The sequence below is a fragment of the Cinclus cinclus genome, chromosome 6, assembly GCF_963662255.1.
Source record: "Cinclus cinclus chromosome 6, bCinCin1.1, whole genome shotgun sequence".
NCBI lineage: Eukaryota > Metazoa > Chordata > Aves > Passeriformes > Cinclidae > Cinclus > Cinclus cinclus.
The window spans coordinates 42477761-42498746 of NC_085051.1; the positions used below are offsets into that span (position 1 = coordinate 42477761).

The window sequence follows — 20986 nt, forward strand, 5'->3', positions numbered from 1 at the left end:
ATCTATCATTTTAGTTTTTAAACAAATATTATAGTAGAAGAAAGAAAACAAAAGAAAAAATCCAACTGCTCCTAGAGACAAGAAGAAAATTGGGAAACACAATTCCGGATGACACATCTATATTTCACAAAACTTAAACAAATATCAATTACATAAAACAGGCCTTTACAAAGTTTGACATTAGGTAAATGAATACAGATGCTATTCCATTGCTTGGGAAAATAATTTATTATGTTAACTTACAAAAATGACAAGTTTTTATGTTATACTTTAAATTACAAGCACAGCTAGCAACTTCAATCCTGCAAAGGTACCAACTATCTCCTGAGATGCAATGAAGACTTGCAACCCTGCCTTCAGGAATTGCTTGGAGTAAGACCCAAGTCAGCAAAAGTGTAATGTAGTTTGATATTTTTGTTACTGCCTCATTGGCTAACATTTTATAGTCTAATTGCAGAAAGCAGGTACAAATGTTGACGTTAAATTAACATACGAACTTTCCTAGTAGAGCCTTAACTAAACTTAAACATATCTGCAGACTGTGCCAAACTTTCAGGTTGCAGCAACAGAGAGCACAAAAGACAGCTTTCATATACTTGATATTGCAATCACTTGACAAGATCTAAGCTCTTAGTACTTTGATTGGTACTTAGGCATTATACATGAGATTTCATCCTGGCTTCATACTGGCATAAATCAGGCACAGGCGTTCTGAAGTCAGAGCTGCAACTCAACAATAAAATTGATGTTCTGGTGTGACATGAATCACACCTTGCATGTAACCATGGAGCTTCAAACTTCACAGGTTGGTAAGGACTTGCATCAAACAACATGGTAACATCTCCTGCTTTCATACTTCTACAATGCACTGTTCCTAAACCTGCATGAGGTGTTCTCAAAATCCAGCCTGTAGACTTAGTTTTATGTGCATCCATGCAATTTACAGGAAGTAACAGTCAAGCAGTAGTTTGGCTCAACTTGATCTAAAGAGACTTTTCCAACTGAAATTATTCTATTATTCTAGAATTCATTACATACTTCTCAAGATAGTAAAGTTGGATTTTTTTTCTCCTTAAAGATAGAAGTTAATGGAAAAAGTGGACTGCAAATACTTTGTGAAGCCATCTCAGCACAAAAATATCATAGGACAAAAAAGTCAAAACTGGTTTTATTTTGTGAGCCTTTTGTTAAAAAGGAATACCCGTAGTGCTCGAATTTAGATGTAAGATATAATTCTTTCTCCTACACACCTAAAAATCCCCATTTTAGGTATTCTTTGAATTACTAGATCAGTTGAAAAACTGGTATGAAACAACTGACACATATTAACAGATGAACCATCTCTCCTTGGAGATGGCTTCATTATTTTGAAAAAGCTATACTAGACCACATTAAAGTGGAACAAAGACCTGCAACATTTCAGATTTTTTCAAATTTCATAAGCTTGCATTAGTGTTATTCAGAAGTACTGTGGTCTTCATTATACAACTAAATTTGATTTAGTCTTATTGAAAAAAAAAGAAGGAACATAAATGAATGCAACATCTCATTTCTCAGATTCTGACAAAAATTTAAATATAAAAAGGAGATAGTGTCAAATTATTCCAAGTGTTTTGGAGTTTGCTACCAAATTATTTTTACAAGATAATGCATTTTTCAGCATTTGTTGTTCATTAGACAAACACATATTATAGACTTGCAGACCTCCAGAATGCAATGAAAAAAATAGACAAAGAAAATATTTCTCTCCTCTTTTCTAAAACTCAGCATAAAATTGTAAGTTCACTGATATTACAGACAAGGCTTCTGCTAGCTTTACTGCAGTCACGATTTCCAAGCGTAAAAGGAAATCTTTCTTTTTGAGAAGTAAAATTTTACATTGTATGAACATGTTTATACATGTCAATGTCTATAAGAAAGAGACAATTATAATTATGTGGACAGGATATACCTGATGCCTACACAGCTATTAGAAGTCTGAACACAACTTTACGTTTCAGAAATCAAGTCTGAAGGAAATTGTAATAATTCTCGTTACTACAGTAAGGTAGTAGGAAGAGCTGGACTCTTTGCTAAACATTGAAGTACTTTATCTCAAAAAATAATTCAATGTTGAGGAATCTCATTCCACTATGTCTATTTCTATCTCATTAAACAATACATTAAGGTTTAGAAGTATTAAATAGACCTTTCTGACTTCACACCAGCACAAAAACATTTCACATCTATATTATTTATTGAAATTCTGCAGATTCTTTGTTGTTACTTTACACTATACTGCAGTGACAATACTTTACTGGGAAATGTGATGTAATATATTCAGTGTCACATGTATGAAGTGGCTGGGCAATCTTAATTTTGGAATGTCCCAACCAAAATGCTAGTTCACAAGATTAATTTTGCTCTAGTTTTAGGATACCAACTGAAAAATTGTTTTCATTTCATTCGAGTGAAATGAAAACAAAGATCTGGAGGAAAGTGACTCATGTATCAACTAACTTAATTAAGAGTGCTTGTAATGAAGTATCAGAATTAGATAGCTGGTTTTTTTTTAGCTAACCCCACATTAAACAGAAACTGGCAGCCTGAATGGAAAAATACATTGCAGAAATCAAAAGTGAATAACATATTTTCTTCTCATATGCTCCAAGGGGGGAAAAAAACAGAGTATCAGCATTTGCTAATAAGCACATATAGAAATGTAATCCTTAAAAGTGATACACCTTCAAAATCTCAGTAATACACTGTTATCCTCTCAACACCCTCACCTACAATCAAAATATTTTTCCATTTGTTGCTTTCTTCTGGTAATGTAATATCACAGCAGAAATTTGAACATTTGAGCTATTTGTTAAAATACACTGCAAGAGCCAGTATTCCTTCTGTAGAACATCATCTGCCTCCAGTGGAATTATTTCAACTCGGCTCTCCAGTGCAGAGCACACATAACAGACTTTCCCTAAGTATGGAACATATATAAGTCTAAATCAAAGGGAGCCAGTGTCTCACGTTAAGAGATGATACAAAGTGAGATTGATGTCTGTTGATTACCATATTCAGGAGCTTCATTTTCGTCTGCCACTGTACAGAAATTTAAGAAATTGCTCACTTTCTGGAAAAAATTAGGTGTTTCTTGACTTTGATACCACATTTTCCCATATTTTCTGAGACTTTTTGACTATCAAATAAGAATGATTTGTCTCACTCTTAAAAACTTTTTAGATTAGTTTTTTTGTTAATTCATAGACCTCTAATTGATCAATGGACAACATATTAATGGATTCACATTCCATGGCTAGTGAGCCTCTCTGGTGATGTAGCCCACACCGAACAAATGTTTCTGTGTTTCCTAGCTTTACAACTGCACTGGAGGCTCCTCCAGTGAAGACAAAACAAACAACTCCAAGGTTTCTGATGGACTTGTTGACATTCTGTTAGTCAAAACATGTAACAAAAGTTCTGTGAGCTCCATGACGTCTTCATGGTTGCAGCTGTTTGAGTGAAACGTTGCTGTCAGTGCCGCACCTGGCAGTGAAAACCTCAATAAAAATGGTGCACGCGCTGAGCTCCCCGTACACCAAACAGCCACAGATGCAAACTGTTCTCTTGGCCAGCAGCAAAGCACAGCTCAGCTTCATAATTTTCTGCACTAAGTACAAAACTGTATCACTGCTGGTTTTAGTGAAGAGCCTCATGCCAGAAACACAAACTGGGCTGTTTCCCAGTTCCATGCTTTTTTAACAATGTGAGTGACACAGAAATCCTTTTGATCATCTTTAGCAAATTCAGCATCACTTTTCAAAAATATTTTAGATGTCAGCAACTGTTTATAAGGAAGATGATTTGATATTAACACACTGGAGAAATACACTTTGTAATATGAGTGTTTTAGGTTCTAGACTAAGCACTTAGATGTTCTAAATTTGTTGCAGTCTCATTTTTTGCATTGAATCAATTATATTTCAGGGTTATTGCAGCAAAGTCTATCTTTTACCATTTCCTTTTACAAACTAATAGTAGAATCAATGCTGGCAATCAGAAAATATAGACAAATGTAGTAAGAGACATTTACTTTCGCCTGTGGAATAATCTTTAAAATTAGACAGCATGTGACCTAATGCTAGTCCATTTACTAAGTAGTTTTTATTTTAGTAAACAGGTAAGATTATCGGAGTTCACATTAAAAAGCTTATAAGAAACAACCACTGTCAACACTAATGTAATTCCATGGGAACACAAACTACCAAAATTATTGACGAAGGGTAGGTGAAGAAATGATGGCATGTGTTCTGACACACTAGTGCACTGTAAGTGGCAGATGAGAACAGCAGTCTAAGATCGAAACAACTCCAATCTGAAGAGAGATGAAAATAACAGACCACTCAAGAACAACTGTTTGTACTTACCCAAACAAAATACCTATCAAGGAGCCATGTCCCTAAAAACAGACAGCAAAATTATCCTAGAAGAGATAACTATGCAGTTCTTGGTTTTAAATACAATAATTTAACAAAAACATATTAACAACCATGTTCCAAAAATATTTAGCTCCAAATAGCACCTGGTAGATTCCTAAATAAAATTACTAGAAATTTAAAAATATCATCATTGCATATTCTCACAGAAGACATTTTGTCATTATTAGGGGAAGAGAAAAAATATTTCATTATTTTAGCCAGAGAAATGACAGATGTGCAACTTTAGCTTTAGAAACGGGAGAGCTTTGCTGTTAGCACAAATGATAAATGTTGGAAGTTGCTGGATTTTAATCACAGCAATCTCCCTCATTTTTGCTGTCAACATTCCCAAAAGCATAGCAGATTTTTGAATGACTTGGGTATTGGATTCTGCTGTGTTGTACTCTTGTACAGAGCACTAAAATATCCCTAAGTTTTAAAATCTAATTTAGCTATTTACATAGAAAAGAAAATAGGTTCATATTCACAGCAGTCTAGATATGCTTGCAGTAAAGAGTTGAGTTGTGCTAGAATAGAAAGTACTTAAGCATTAAAAAAAATATCCAAGATGGAATTTTATTTGGGGATCACTTTCATTCAGATGTAAATACTATCTATAAGGCAGTTTTTAAGCTAAGGCATCAAGAATAAAAGTGTTTTGAAATTTTAATTTAATCATTAATTGCTTTCCATCCCTTCTACTGCTATTTTTCTTCTGCAACTGCTTCTAAATTCTGCAATTACATCAAAATCACAGGACTTTGTGTGATGTCCTCCTGCACACCCATTTTTGACAAGGCCGTGTCATCAGATATTGACCTGCAGCTCCAATTAACTTCAGTATCAATTACTTCTGTGGGGTAACAAGGGCTTGGAGACAGATACATTTGTTACTAACATACTGCAGATACAAGGAGTTTATGGTAAGGACTGTAAAATTCCACTGTAACAAGCACTGCCACAAAAATATATGAAAAAAAAATTCTGCATGTTATAGATATGAGAACACATCCAGGTTGCACACTTCTCATTTTTAGCCATAAAAATTATATCAGTTACAAAAATACCTACTGATTTCCTTTCAGAGTAATACAGGCATTTTCATTCATGTAAAACCATTCAGTGCTACCCAGTGCAGGGACTATGCCTTGCAAGCCAGAAATGAACTGATACGTAGATTCCTTAGCTCAAAAATAGATTATAGAATAGTAGTTTCTTTGTTGTATGGGTTTTTCATATATTTTCTTTATTTACTTTGCTATAATATAATGTGGCTGACCTCTGAATATCCAAGGAGCACTTTCACCATCACTGACAACTGGCTTCCATCAAAAATTTGAAAAGTAAATGTAATAAAATTGCTTTTTTTTGCACTGTAAAATTTTTAGTTTTATTTTTGTTTTGACACTTCTTCTTAGGATGACATAATTACACAATAAAAATAAATTATTTTGTCTATTTAGTAAATATAATCTCAAAAGTAATTAAGTACTCTCAAGTCTGCTGTAAAACATTAGGGACTGAAGGGCATAAATTTATAGCTTATTCATGTCACAATTATTTGATGCTAAAATAGAGGTCCAATGCATTTTCAAAAGCACAATACTGAAGCACTGTATTTCAGTACAGCATTGTAAAAAAGAATGCCTGATACTAGCTAATAAAATCTGTATGTACTTGGTATATACATAAAAAACTGCCTGATTCACCAAATGCTAAACAGAACAAAGATTTAAATCGTCATTTTTTGTCTGTGTGATAACACAATTTTATTTTTGAAAAACACTGCTTTGGGCAAGAATTGAGTAACAGGTTATTAAAGGGTTAAAGTGTAAAAAAATCTGGCTACCAAAAGGGACAGCAATTTTTAAGATGTGAAATATACAAAAGGTCTTATTTTAAAATTATCTGCTTTTCTACTTTAAAAAATGAAACTATGCAGAAGAGTATTATTTCAAACCAATATGGAAAAAATATTATTTCTTAAACCACAAAGGGACAGTTTCGCATAATGTCATGAATAGAACTTTAGCCTTCAGTAAAGAGGAAACAAAATTCACTTTGTAATATGAACCTCTATCAAAGGTGGAAGAGAGACAAATATTACATGCTATCTAGACTGCCATGCCAAGAGGGTAAATTTAAGAAAGAATTTCCTAGCTTCGGAGTCCATAAGTCTACTCAGTAAAATTTTTGTTTTGTTTTGTTTTGTTTTTGTTTTGTTTTGTTGTTTGTGTTTGTGTGTGTAGTTTGACATCTCTTCTGTTCTTCCAACCCTTTTAGAAAACTGATGAAAATCCAGTTCCATAGGCAAAGGCAAACAGACTAAGCACTGAACATACCTAAAGTTTTAAAGTCAGAATTATTCATGCAGTGGTAATTTCTGTCCTGTGTAGTACAAAAGTCAATTCAATACTTGATGTCACAGTGAGGGAGATCAGACTGCTTATCCTTAGTTTTCTATCAATATAAAGCAGTAATTATCCTGCTTTAAGAATACATACTTCAGATTTTTAAGTTATGAGTCAGGAAAAAAATGTATAAATGCATAAAATTGTAATACTTCTACAAATTCCTTAGGAAAAAGAGAGGACATTATATTTCTGGTATTGCTTCTCAGCTAAGACTCTTAAAGTCAAAATTTTTAACCTAAAGGCACTTTCATGTCCAAAAAGCATTTAAACTTTGGTGAAACAGTTAGGGTATAGCTATCCATCAGCAATCCATGCAGCAGACCTTGTTACCACATAAGGTGTTTAGACAGCATGATTTACTGCTTCATAATATATTTTAAAGTGACCTGTCTATGTTTTGGCCATAATTTGCAAGAACCATAAAGTCTGCAAGCTGGTGACATTTCATTTTGCATTTTTTTTTAAGTTTCAACAGACCAAACCAGTTAAAATATTTTAAATGACATATTTCCACCTCTGTTCTAATAAAAAAAAATATATTACAAATGTTGGATCCACTTAAAATAAGTTTAGTTTATAGTAGCTGTGGCTTGGGCTAAACATTGTTTCATGACATCCACACTCTTTGTAAAGAGCAGAAGTTTATTTGTTGATTTTTTTCTTGTCCCTGTCATAGCCATTGAGATCAGGATGTGCCTATTTTGGTTTTTTTACCCTCTGAATGTGCAGATGTGTCAGAAGCCTGCAGAAAGCCAATGCCAGCACTACCATGCACTGCGTAATATAAAGAAAAAAAGGCAAAGAAAACTTTTTAACCAAATAAGATTTTTTTTTATATTTCAAGCAATTTAATTTCATGGAAAATGAACAGAGAATAAACTTAATCTTTTTCTCATTTCTGTGTCTGATTTTGATGTTCTCAGCATTTTGTTCTGTTTGAAACACGTTGAACACAAGGTGATTGTCAAGGAAGTGCACTGTCCAGAGCACTCACTGGGACTACAGAACACTTCATCATAGTATTAAAAAAAAAAAAAAGTCCTCTTTTGAGATGGCACATCATGGCCTGTGAATTATACCTGAGACACCTACAGGGATAAAAAATGAAAAAATTACAGTTTCAGAGAAGAAATAGTCTTCCTAAATAAGACAGAAGTCTGCAAAACAAAATTGCTTGAATGGTGTTAATGTTGCTACAGTAGTCTGATAGCTTTGGCAAATCTTTTAAGGCACACTAGCAGTGATCCAGCCAGAAGTAGCTGAGAGATTAAAACAAGAACCATCAGAAACACTTGCATTTCTTTAGACAGCAGAAAATTATTCTGTGATTTGCTCTTTGAGACCACTATAATGCAAAATTTTCCAATTTGTTTAAAATAGTGATAGCTGAACAAATACAAATGTGCAATATTGTATTTCCATAGTATTTCACAATCAATATGACACATATTCTCGAACAGAGAACAAAACAGAATAAATAAATGAACATTAAACACTGCTTTTAAAATTTTCATAGCCACATAGAAGTGCCTTGCAACATTCTTGATACAGATGGGTGATATTCAGATTTTTTAAAGTGCCTAACCAAGGCCATCTGATAAAACTATTTTGGCCAAAAGAATAATTCTAGACAACATACAATACATATATACTGAACTTGAAACCAAGATGTGAATTTTCACTTGCTTTGAGAAAATTTTGTTTTATCACTTCTTCCTTAAATGATTTATTCCAAGTGACCTAAAATCACAAATGTGTCTGTACAACACTTTATAATTTCTGTCATAATAATAGGCAATTTCTGAATATTTTTTCATTATCAATAATGCTATTAAACATAATAAAAAAAGAAAGTGTCAAAACAAATCCTGTATGGGGTAAATAACCTCATAGCAAAGATTAACGTTACAGGTATATCAGTTCACAGTATTTGAGGAATGCAATAAATTTAGTCTAGGAGGACTGCAAAAGCAAATTCAAGACAATAGAAAAATCCCAGAATGCCTTTGGTGTACAAGTCACCTAGATTATCACAAGAGTTCATCAGAATCACTCTTGGTGCTCTTTCATTTGAGTGATTTTTCAATTGCTGAATCATTAAGGGTGCATCACTCCTACAGCAGATGGAGTTACTACTGTTAGAACCAAAAAAAAAAAAAAAAAAAAAAAAAAAAACCAAAAAAAAAACCCGAATTTACCACAGAGAAAACTGGTATGGTTTTGTAAAATATTCTACTGCTTTCCTCCTTCTGCTTGCAGCTTCATTTCACTAACAGCAACATTAGTAGAATCTTCCTTGGTGGCACTTGTATCCAAAGGAATCATCCCTTTCATAAGTGCTAGAAATAAGTCACACAAAAAAAGGGTGATTAAGCATCTTCAGTCACACATTAAGTCAGACTTAATGATCTTAGAGGTCTTTTCAAACCTATGAGTCTCAGATTTGGCTGACTGACCATTAGTTTTTATTTAAAACATGTACTTCATTATATGATATTATCATTTATTCAGCAAGTAATACAGTGTTAATAAATATTCAATATTCATAAGGCAGTAATTCAGAAACTGACTTATTTTTCTAGAAATAGATTTTAATACTCCGTAACACAGGCAAAACCAAGAGCTTTCTTATACACAAGAAATGTAGACTGTGTTTTAAAAAAATTTATTATTTCACTATGATATATTTTCCATTTATTTTTCCAGAATTTTTGTTTAAATAAATTAAGACTAACCTCTCAAAAATTTTTGAAGGAACATCTTTACCCACAGCATGGACTTAAGTCACCAAGTGACACTGAACAGGTGCTCATACAATGTCATACTGTGTATATACCTTCACAGCATGGTACACATATAATGCCTTTTTAAAAATACATTATATTGCATCAAAATCCAGACAATATGAATTCACAAAACACCTTACAATAAAATGCTGAAGAAAACAAATCAAATATCCAAACATTTAGCAAGAGGTAGTATTTAAGGGAAGGAAAGTGGCTACCAGCTTATATAAGATACCCTTCAATGGCCTTTAGCACAAGCATATAGGGAAAGTGGTCCTACTCAATATCCAGAGCACAATTTTTAATGATCCAGTAAAATTGTAAAAGCACATAACCAAAAGTTATTTAACAAGGAGCAAGACTTCACCGTTTGGTTAGGATGGGTGAGATGTTTTCACTTTCAGAAGAATGAAATCACTGTGTTTGGGACATTGGTATAAAAGTGAGTTCTAAGTTTTCAGCATAAAGTTTTCAGTATTGGTCCAAAGCTGTGCTGCTGTATGCTATGTCAGTGGTACCTCCCATGGACAGTATTCAAACTAAGGTGAAAAATCATAAAGAATGTTAATAGCTCAACTAATTCAATTTGCATTTTTTAAGTGATGATGTCAAGTTTCCAGTCATTCCAAGTTCTTACGCTTAAGCAGCCCTAGGTTTTGTTCTAGAAGGGTGTCCATGGCATAGCGATGTTGCAATGTCTTTTTACTTGTAAGTACATTACATTATTCATAAATGTCAATAAAAATAGTCTTAAGAACTTATGAAAAAGTGTACATAGAGGGATAAAGACAGGCATCAGCAATACAGGGCAAGAGTGACAAAGCCTACATTCAGGACAACTTGGTTTTACTCAGCTGTGGTATCAGTCATACTACATACAATGTTGACACAAGACTGTTGTCTATCACAACTTACGGAGCCCTGGAACATAAATTCCCAACAACAATAGAAAGCCTCTAAGACATATGGTTTCTGGGAAACCATCCAGGTTAAAACCTCAAAGTGATGAAATGTGCAAAGAGAAAGGCAGGACTCAATTCACAAAGCTAATGCAAAGCATGTGTAACTCTAGGGACTTTTGTACTCAAAATTTCAGGAAAATACAGTGGCCATAAAAATAGGAGGATTATTCTTTAGATAACAGCTAGTAGTGACTGTCTGGACCAGCCATTTTGGTCTGATAATAATAGAGATTGCAAACCACATCTAGTGAATACTTCCTTGAATAAATTATTTTCTCATTTAAACTTCGTAATTTCTAAGAAAATCGGTATAGAAATTAAAGCACATTTCCTCAACATATTTTAAAATATGCTTGTAGTGGAAAAACTGTTATAATTGCAGAAATTATACCAGAAACAAACATACCGTTGATGCTAATTACTTTCCTTTTAACTGCTTGCTGCATTGGCAACGTTTTAGTGAATATATATAGATATATATATGGAAACAGAGTGTTGTTCCCTTATTTATTTTCCCATACCCTTTGTCCTTTTTTCTTCAACCAATGTTAAACTTAAATCTCACGATCTCCCTCACAGAAAAGTTAAAGTATAACAAATGAGTCTGCTCTCTTTCTGGGTGCTCTCTACAAGCCATAGGAGACCCACATTGGGAAGGAACCTCCTAGTGCTAGTTATTGACTCTGTAGTCTGTAAGGCTTCATGAATTGAAGAGAGATGGAAAGGGGAAACACAAATCACAAAAGCTTGCAAACTGCTCCAAAAGGTAAATGAAAGGAAAAAAAGAAATCCATCCTTCTGTTTCTGAAGAAGGAGACAATTAATCACAGAAAATAGATGATGGCATGTATAGGAAGATTTATTAAAAGCTACAGTAGGTTTGGGAGCAAAATGTCAAATTATACTTCGCTGTCAAATGATAATTAATTAATATCATTACTGAAATTAAAAGTTCACGATGTTTTTGTGACTATCATGACTGAAGTAGCTGACTTTTCTTTTGCAACTCACTGGAAAATCTCCTTAATGCTAACACCACTGCAGAATTTCACTGTCCTCAAGAACTACACCAGTAAATTCAAAACACACACACATTAAACTGGTGGAAATCAGTTTCAGCATAAAGTGACAATCAGTCACAAACCAAAGTCTGTGGAGTAATTCACATATTTTAGTGCCAGAAGCACTGAGTTGAATCACCACTGCCTTTTGTTAATCACTTATTTTTTTATCTCCAGAAAATTTCATACTTAGTGCTGGTAAAAAACAGTTGAATCAGAGAATAACTATGCAGAACTATTTAATCAGATTGGTATTCAGATCACATGGATCCTATTTCTCTTAAAACTGCCTAAAATTTATAAAAAAATTTTGATGCAACAAAGTCCTAGCTTGTTTAATTCAGGTTAAGCAGTATAAAGATATTGTATAATAATATTTCAGTAATATTTTAGGAACATTTATGCCGCATTTTAAAGTTTCAATCATTTTTTGCAGTCAATCACTTTTGGAATTCTTCAGATTGGAATGGACAGCTAGAGGCCATTTATCTGAACACACTATGAGGCATCGGTTACTTCTTTTCTATACCCAAAACAGACTCAGCTGTACTTTGATTTGCAAGACTTTGACAGGGATGAGGTTTGGGAAAATGGAAAAATCAACTCTGAGTCAAGGTAAAGTGCTCATGAAGTATAGAGGTACTTGCTCCTGTGCTTTATTCCCACTATTGTTATTCAGTACACTCTGCAAAAGGATACTAACCCCAACCCATAGATTCTGAAAGGAAGAGAAACCAATTACCTTTAACCTCATCAGATCAGCTCAGAACTGAGCAGTAATGTACCACAGCACTCATTCTAAAATGCAACACTTTCAAAGTGCAATGAAGCCTGAAATAGGACTTACCACTACATAGAATGCAACTTTTTAAATAGGCTCCCAATACACAAACTGGCTATATTGAAAAGAAATAGAAAATGTCACCCTTCTGAAGAGAAGTATTTTGATATCCATGTACTGATATGCTTTAAAAAACCCCTTAAAAACCTGGTTTTTAAGTTACTTTTGACACTCATGCAAAGTTGTGCCTATGTACTCAATCAAGATCTAATACATCCTATGTTTTATTGAGCATTTCCCAGATAGATCAGAGATCCTATGACTTCACATGAACACAAGCTGTATACACACAAGGGGGAAAACACTATTGAAGTAGAAATAGTGAATTCAACTTTCACTGCGAAAATTCTACACAAGCATGACACTAACTGGTGTACATGAAAGATCTTGGAAATAATTCATGTTTGAGGACATCTCTGGTTCTTCAGAAGATACAAGCTCACATTAATGAGCTTGACTCATTACGCAGAGATTCAGAATTCAGGGGCAGCCCTTTTCTTTGGCATAGGTTTGGGTGAGAAACAAAATATATTAACTGTAAATATATAACTCTATGTCCCAGTTAAGAAAACCCAAACAACTATCAGTGGGATGTAATGAAGTATTTCCTAGGCAAAGACATCCATCTAGCATCTAGAACTAAAACACAGAAGGATAATTAACATGGTTCTAGCATTTCTTTTTTGAAAAGTAGTGTCTTGCTTTTTCAAGTAAAAAAAATTTTTAGAAGAAAAAATGTAACTATAGATTATTTTCTGTGATATAATACTTACAACCTGAACTTGAAAGCAGTGAGCTGCACAAAAAGCTGTTTTGAGATCGCCAACTAGAAGAGTGAGCAGCCACTTCTATACCAGAAATTTCAGCATCCATTGTCACATCCTATGGGAACCAAATAAAAACAATTTCATCAGTTACTATCAAGCAGCTGCAAAGTTTAACAAAAAGCATACAGCACTAGTACAGGCCCATGCTGTGATTTCACACACACTGGAAAAAATTTTTTTGAATTCTCTGAATTCTCAGTATTGTGGTTAGGCTCAAATTAATTTGCTTATGAGTTTTATCCCCATTTCACCAATATAAAATATCTGCAAAAAACTACTTTGCCTTGAGAAAAGCACTGGCAGCATTAGAAGTCTTTGCCACTACAGCAAGTTGTAAAAATATTCTTTCCTGTTCACATCACATCCACAGTTCAGGACATACCATGTTAGCAAGGCAGATATCAGTGAATGACGACTTCTTCATCAATGAATGGTTCACATTAATTCACTGAAATTCCACAAGTAGTAATAAATATAAATCTATTTTCCCTGCCACTGAGGAAACTTCAAGTCCATTGATTTGTCATCAAAGTACCTAAAGGTGCTTTTGAAATTTTTGGTTAAACCATTAAATAAAGTTTGAAGTACAATGCTACTATTTCTGGCTAAACCAATACAGCATAGCTTCTTGGTGAGGAAAGTCATTTGGTCTATAAGCTAAAAAGAGAAGATAAATTTAAAAAGGTCATTTAAACAAAAATCCCTGAAAAATCTCTATTAGCTCTACAGGAAGTAGTCCCCAGTTACAATACCATCCGAAATAAGATTAAAAGTTTGGCTTGGTATCCAAATTACTCAGTTTCTTGAAATGAGAAGAGGTAATAATGAATAAATGCATCAGTTCATAAAACACACAATTTTACTTCTGAATTCTTATTATAAACAGCCTCAGGGAATTTTGTTAGAATATCTTGCAATTTATCATAAATGCTAATACTAAGATTTGAAAACTAAACAGAAAAAAATTTTCTACATTAATTTAGAGGTACAATGAGCTTTTGTTTCATCACTGAAGAAGGATTTATTCCTATTAAGACTAATGGGAATTACACATATTAATCTCCTTATGCACTGATGAGAGATTTAATACCTAAAGTGTTCATAGCACAATAACAATTTTTAAAGAATAAAAAAAGTTTTTGTCTTTCCATTCAGCTTCCAGAAATGTTTTAAAAGAAGAGCTTTTAAACAAGAAAGGTGTTTTTACCAGTATCTGCAATACAAAATGGCTTTCTCTTTACAAAAGTATTAATGTATAGAATGTGCCTTTGGTCATGTGCTTCACTGACAATTACATCTGTATGTTGTGTTTGAGTATATGGTCAATTGTCTATGGCAGGGAAACTCTATTAAAATATTTGTATCTCTACATCAAAATATTTATCTCTAGTTTTCTTCAGCCTTTCTGTTTTGATTTTGCTTCTGTTGCTATTTTCTTTTAATACATTATTTTTATGGGATTTTCCCCCAGTTTCATCTTTATCTACTATAATTTGGCCCTTTTTTAGTTGAAAAATCAAGATTGTTGTATCTGATGGTATTTTGCCAACCCATGGCCTACTTTTATAACTGGAAATCTTTCATTTTAATACATACAAAGAGAAATTATAACTTTTCAGGGCTTCTAAGCAACAAGTATTTTAAAGCCATCTGACAAGACTACAGAAGAGTAGGAGGATTGAGTGGGGATAAATCATAAGAAAGAAAGAAAGAAAATAACCTGCTTTTAGAGGAACATTTAACTTTGTTTTAATTTTTCCTTCTTAAAATGAAAAAAGGCTGGGACACAAGATTAGATAATGCCTGTCTGAGATCAGTGTTGGCAAGCAAGGTGAAACAAGTGTATTATAAGAAAGGCTAGAAATAAAAACATAACAGAGGAGAAGGATTAATTCCAGAAATAATTTCATCTAAAATGATCAATGTAAAAATTTTGTAAGAAACATGGATTTTCTTATCACCTATCAAATATCTGTCTACTTTGTATAGCAGGGGCACTGTGCACACAGCATGAACCAAAAATATCAGAAAGAATCAACTTTGATGTCCTCTAACCTACACTCTCCCAGCAATCAATTTTAGAGATTCCCAACTAACAAACAGTAAAAAAAAAAAAAAAAAAAAAAAAAAAGTATTTGAGTTAGTTTCAAAGGAGGGTATAAAAGGCAAGCATTAAAAAGGTTTTTTTTAGTCTAAGCTAGCCTGATCACTGCAATCAGATTAGCACCCGTCTGTTACTTGGTTTTGAACATTCTGTTCTATTTGCAACAGCCATGACAGCAAAGAGTACTGTGTGTCATGCAAAACCCCAATTAGGCCTGACTAAATGGAAACCATTAAATGCTCTAGGTCGTCTAAAGAAAGAGAATTGTTTTGGAATCAGCTTTGTACTGGATTCTGATTACTGAGTTCAAATCACACAAGCTCAGTAAGTTCAGTCAGCTTAGTGCAATGTTATGTTCCATCATCAGCTGATTGCATTCCACTTAGCTTTTCAGTGTTTTCCAAATTTCAATAGCTACTGATTTAGTAACGCTTGTGTGGAGGGAGGAGAAATTCAAGATACTGAAAACTATAATCAGCAACAGACTGATTGTGCTTGTTTCTTCCTTTTAATTCTTTCTTACAAAAGAGGAAGATGACTTTTTCAAGTAATTTAATACCTTCTTACAACAGTAATTTATTAAGCTAACATAGTCTGTATCTATTTTATCTTTTCCACTTTTAAAAAGACATACTGTAAGTACATTCTCATTTACAGAAGGAAGATGGTTACAAATAAGTTGGGGAATACAAACTTCTTTTTGATAGTGTGTGATCCTTGATTTGAGCTCAATTGCTTAGAGACACAGGTATGATACACTGCCAAAGAAAATTACTTGATTGAGATACGCAGCAGAAATACTAGTATGACTTTTCAGGTCTGATCACTGATTTTAATCACTTCCATAAGAAATCGTCATTCTGCTGAAGTAAGCTGCTATCACAATGACAGTGATATGACACTAAACAAGCTAATAAGGGAAAGAAAGCATGGTAATTGGAAAGTTGCTGAAGAAGAGAACAGGATTTGTATTGTAAGGAGTTAGTTATTCATGCTTAGCACTGCTGTAAGTCCAGTGAGTGACCTTTAGGAAACCAATTCCCTTCTTTTTGCCTGGATTCCATTTACGTATGAAAGACAATCATACAGAATTGTTTGCAAAGAATGCAAATATCAACTACTGAAAAATTACTACATGTGATTTATAAATTAGTCAACCTTTTTATAGAGGAAACAGGTTTCTATATCCTTTATTTGAAAGGATAAGAGAAAATTGAACAAAATAATTTTAAAATTGCTGCAGACAGCAATTTGACAAAGCAGGTAACCACTTCAGAGTAGTAAGACACAGTAAGATACCTTTCCGTGAAAGTTGAAAGGTTTTTGGAAAGTATCCACAGCAATGAAGGCAACCCTTAATTCATCAAATTTCATGCCATGTCAATATACCTGCCATGCCATCAGCCATGGCTGCTATAGGAAACAAAAACATTCATGCATGATTTGAGTCTATCAATACGAGTTGATAAGGTACGGTTATGCTGCTGATTGAAAGTAATTGGGACACAAAAGTGGAGCACACAACATACCTTGACTTGCCCAACTCTTTGCTTTGAATCTTCCAGCTGTTGCTGCAAAGAACTCACTATTTCTTTATACTTCATATACCTCTCCTCAATCATCTCCCTTCGGCAACGGGACTCCTAGAAATGTATATAAAGATTTAGATGATTTCATAACATGAAAAGTAGCTAGAAATTCTGACTACTGTCAACACAGGTATCATCAAGGATTTTCACGACAGCAAGAACAAATTAAGTACTAACTTTCTGATGCTGAACTACAGGGACCATACAAAAGCATAATGTTCTGTGCATAAAAATATTGTTAAAATACATGTAGATTAAAATGAAAATGTCCTTATCCTTAACTGCGGAATGATTTCTTGCAACCCTTTCCAAACTTCAGCAATATCATACCTTCTAACAAAAATTCTCTAATGGTGAAAAATTAATTACAACACTACAGAAACTAGGGGGAAAAGGGTTCTAAGGATATGGACTAAACAGTATTTTTAACAACCAAACATAATGCTTCTCACTGAACTAGCTAATGATACACCTGAATTAACAAACCTCCTAGACAACCTGACTGATTTATCAAAACTTACTTCCTCCTTCTCTCTCCCTTCCTATGAAAACACTGAAGGAAGAACTTGCTAGCTATTGTACAAACAAGTCCAATAATGTTATTTGCAAACAGAAACAGTAATGAAGCTCTAAACTGGCATCCTTCTCAAAGCTAAGGCATAAAGCTTAGCTCTCTTGAATAATAAATTATTTCTTATACAAAACACTGTGATGATAGGGACTCATCTTCAGAAAACCATCTTTAAAAAATCAAGCATGATGGAGAAGGACAGAGCCCAACTGAAAACAAAGATTTTACATTCCAATCTCACAAATATTGGCTAAATTATAACTAGACCAAACCAGAAAATTGCTGTAATTTCATAGCAGTGTTAAGTGAGAGAGGGCAAGTGTGAAGGAGATTGCAGATGCCTACTGAGAACAAATTTTTTCCGTTAGCAGAAACAGAAGGTAAGCACAAACCTCTGTCGATCAAAAAAGCTCTTCTGGGGATACCTGGAATGTGAAATTAAAACTATACATCTCAACAATATTGTTCATTAAAAACCCAAACATTTTAACCAGTACTTGCATTACCAAATCTATTGATGATGACAGCAATAAAATGCTGTAGAATTATTAACTGATAACCTCGTGGAGGAACACAAAATAAACAATGCTCCAAAGAAGCACGTTTTGAAATGTTTATGACAACCACATATTAAGAAATTTTGCATATCAAACAAAATGCGAATCATTAAGTATTTGTTGATCTGGGGTTTAATACTGATTTACAATTTATATTGTGCAAGGAAGTTACAAATCCTTTTTATTAAACCACCCATCTCATAAATGGAAAGTAACTATGGTACAGGGGTTTAGTCACTTAGCCACTGAAGATCTAATCTGAGCCTTATCACTCTTGACAGTATGTCACTACTATTGTCAATATGTCCCACTACGTCCAAACACATCTTGATTGGATAGTGGTGCTGAGAAAATAAGTGACAAGTATTGCTATTATATCAAAACAAAATAAAAAGTTGTAAAGATCATATATCTTCACTCATTAAGTTGAATACTGAAACAACTGGCACAATTAATTTAATTATATATTTTTGATTTTTAACATGCAATATCAGAATTTACCACTCAATAAAAACATTCTGAAACAGTCATAAACACATGACCTGCTACATCCAGTTATCAATGTTTGCCTAAATTATGGAGCATAGAACTAAATTTATAACTTCAAAAATATCCATATAAACATGAAAGTAACTTTCAGTGTATTTCTGTCTACATAATATATACATATGCAACTGTAAGTATCTTATTAAACAACTTATCATATTCACAGAGAATATTAATTAACCAAAATATTTTACAACTACTGAGAGAGTCAAATGAAATCTTTCTCACTCCAGTATCTTTGCAATCTTCTAACAGGCTCAGTTTCTCAGGCACAGACTCCAAGTGGTTTAAAGCTACTCGGGTACTCTAAAGAACAGAACACAAAACATTAAAAACAAATCCATTCTTTCATCCATCTCACACACTAAAAGCTCCAGTCTTATCAGCATACTAGTTCAAGCTTCCTCAGAGTGTTGACTTGCACTAAGCTCAATCACATGCAGGAGTGGGACTCACTGAAGCAGCCATGTCAGAGGCTTCAGCAAACCGGACCTGCTGATGGGAGATGGAGCTCTCCAGGTCAGAGGCTGCCAGGGGTGCCTGATGCCTCTTCACGAGGCTGCAGCTGACAGCTCTTCTGCAGAAGGTGAGCTGTGCTTGAGGAGCTCGTCACCAGGCTAAAGAGCTACAGAAGGAAGTGAACAGGCTACACAGTGTTTGAGCAAACAAGCAAAAGAGAGACTCATTATTTTCCGAGTCTCTCAGTCTCAAGACTCTCAGGAGTCATGAACCTCCATTATAGTAGAGAAGCAGACAGACTCAGAACTCTGCAGGGTAATTAGTCAAAGGGCTGTTAGCCAAGGGTCTGTTAAAGATGGAATGAAGGCTGGAATCAGGTCACAGTGGGTACTAGGAGGAAGGTTCCTCCACCTTCTCAGAATTTGACAGATAGGACTGCCACCTTCCACAACACATGTGAGGCTCTGGAACTAGAAGGCCAGACTGATGAGGTGGGTGAAGATCTTTCTGGGATAGTGAGGCCTTCTAAAACACCACCACCTGTACTCTGCACCAAGACCTCTGTTAACATGAAAATGAAGGGTATTTGTAATAGGAAACAGCCTTCTAAAGCAAATGGAGGGCCCAATGTGCAACTCACCGGGAAGTCTGCGGTCTCCAGGGACTAAAATAAGAGACATTACTTATATGGGAAGAATGCAGAGATGCTGCTTGTCACTGTAGGGACAAAATTCATGGGGTCAAAGTTCTACTGGAATTGAAGCTGGCCAGAAATGTGGAGGACAATAAAAAGAGTTTTTAAAAATATATTAATGGCAACAGGCAGTGTAAAAAAAACCTCGTGCCCTTACAGGATGAGGATGGTCACTTCACAAAAAGGGACAGAGACAAGGCAATGGTATTTAATGCATTCTTTACCTCTGTCTTCAACATGGATGATTGACCAAGGGACTCACAGTGCCCTGCGCAGGAGGACCATGAATGTGAGAATGATCAACTATCAGTCAACCCCAAACTTGTGTGGGATTTGCTTCTCCAGTTGGACCTCTATAAATCTATGGGGCCTGAAGGCATTATTTCAAGACTCCTCCTAAGAGCCAGCTGATGTCACCACAACATTTCTCTTGATATTTTTTGAGCAATTTTGGGAATCTTGAGCAGTTCCAGCTTACTGGAATCTGATGAACCTTGCCACAGTTTTAAAGAAAGGGCAAGAAATAGGACCCCAGGAACTACAGGACTGTCAGTTTCACTTTAAAGGCTTGGTAAAGTTATGGAAAAGATTCTGCTAGGAAATATTGAAAAACACCTGAAAGACAACATCGTCACTGCTCACAGCCATCTTGATTTCACGACAGGAAAGTCCTGTGATTATCAAACCTGATTTCCTTTTATGACTCCCTTGAGTCCTGTGTGCAGTTTTGGTCACCACACTATAAGAAATACATTAATCTGTTAGAGAGCATCCACAGGAGGCTAATGAAGAGGGTGAAGGGCCTTGAGGGGAAGCCGTGTGAGGATTGACTGAGGTCACTTGGTCTGTTCAGCCTGGAAGAGACTGAGGGAAGACCTCACTGCACTTACAACCTGCTCATGAGAGGAAGCGGAGAGGCAGGCACTGATCTCTTCTCTGTGGTGACCAGTGACAGGACCCAGGGAATGGCCTGAAGTTGTGTAAGGTGAGGTTTAGGTTGAATATTAGAAGGTTCTTCCCCCAGAGGGTGGCTGGGCACTGGAACAGGCTCCCCAGGAAAATGGTCACAGCACCAAACCTGCCAGAGTTCAAGAAGAGTTTGGGCAATGCTCTTGGAT

At 34.7% G+C, this 20986-nt stretch overlaps 1 protein-coding gene across 1 annotated transcript in view; it reads right to left on the reverse strand.

The window, feature by feature from the left end:
• Positions 1-8671: 8671 nt before the first annotated feature.
• Positions 8672-20986, reverse strand: part of CEP128 (centrosomal protein 128) — a 91544-nt gene continuing 79229 nt past the window's right edge. The window contains exons 20-23 of the mRNA XM_062494729.1: positions 18944-19021; positions 16982-17095; positions 13295-13403; positions 8672-9210 (exon numbers count right to left, since the gene is read on the reverse strand). Of these exons, the coding sequence (XP_062350713.1) occupies positions 9104-9210; positions 13295-13403; positions 16982-17095; positions 18944-19021 (408 nt within the window). The 3' untranslated portion in view covers positions 8672-9103. The remainder of the gene's footprint in view (positions 9211-13294; positions 13404-16981; positions 17096-18943; positions 19022-20986) is intronic.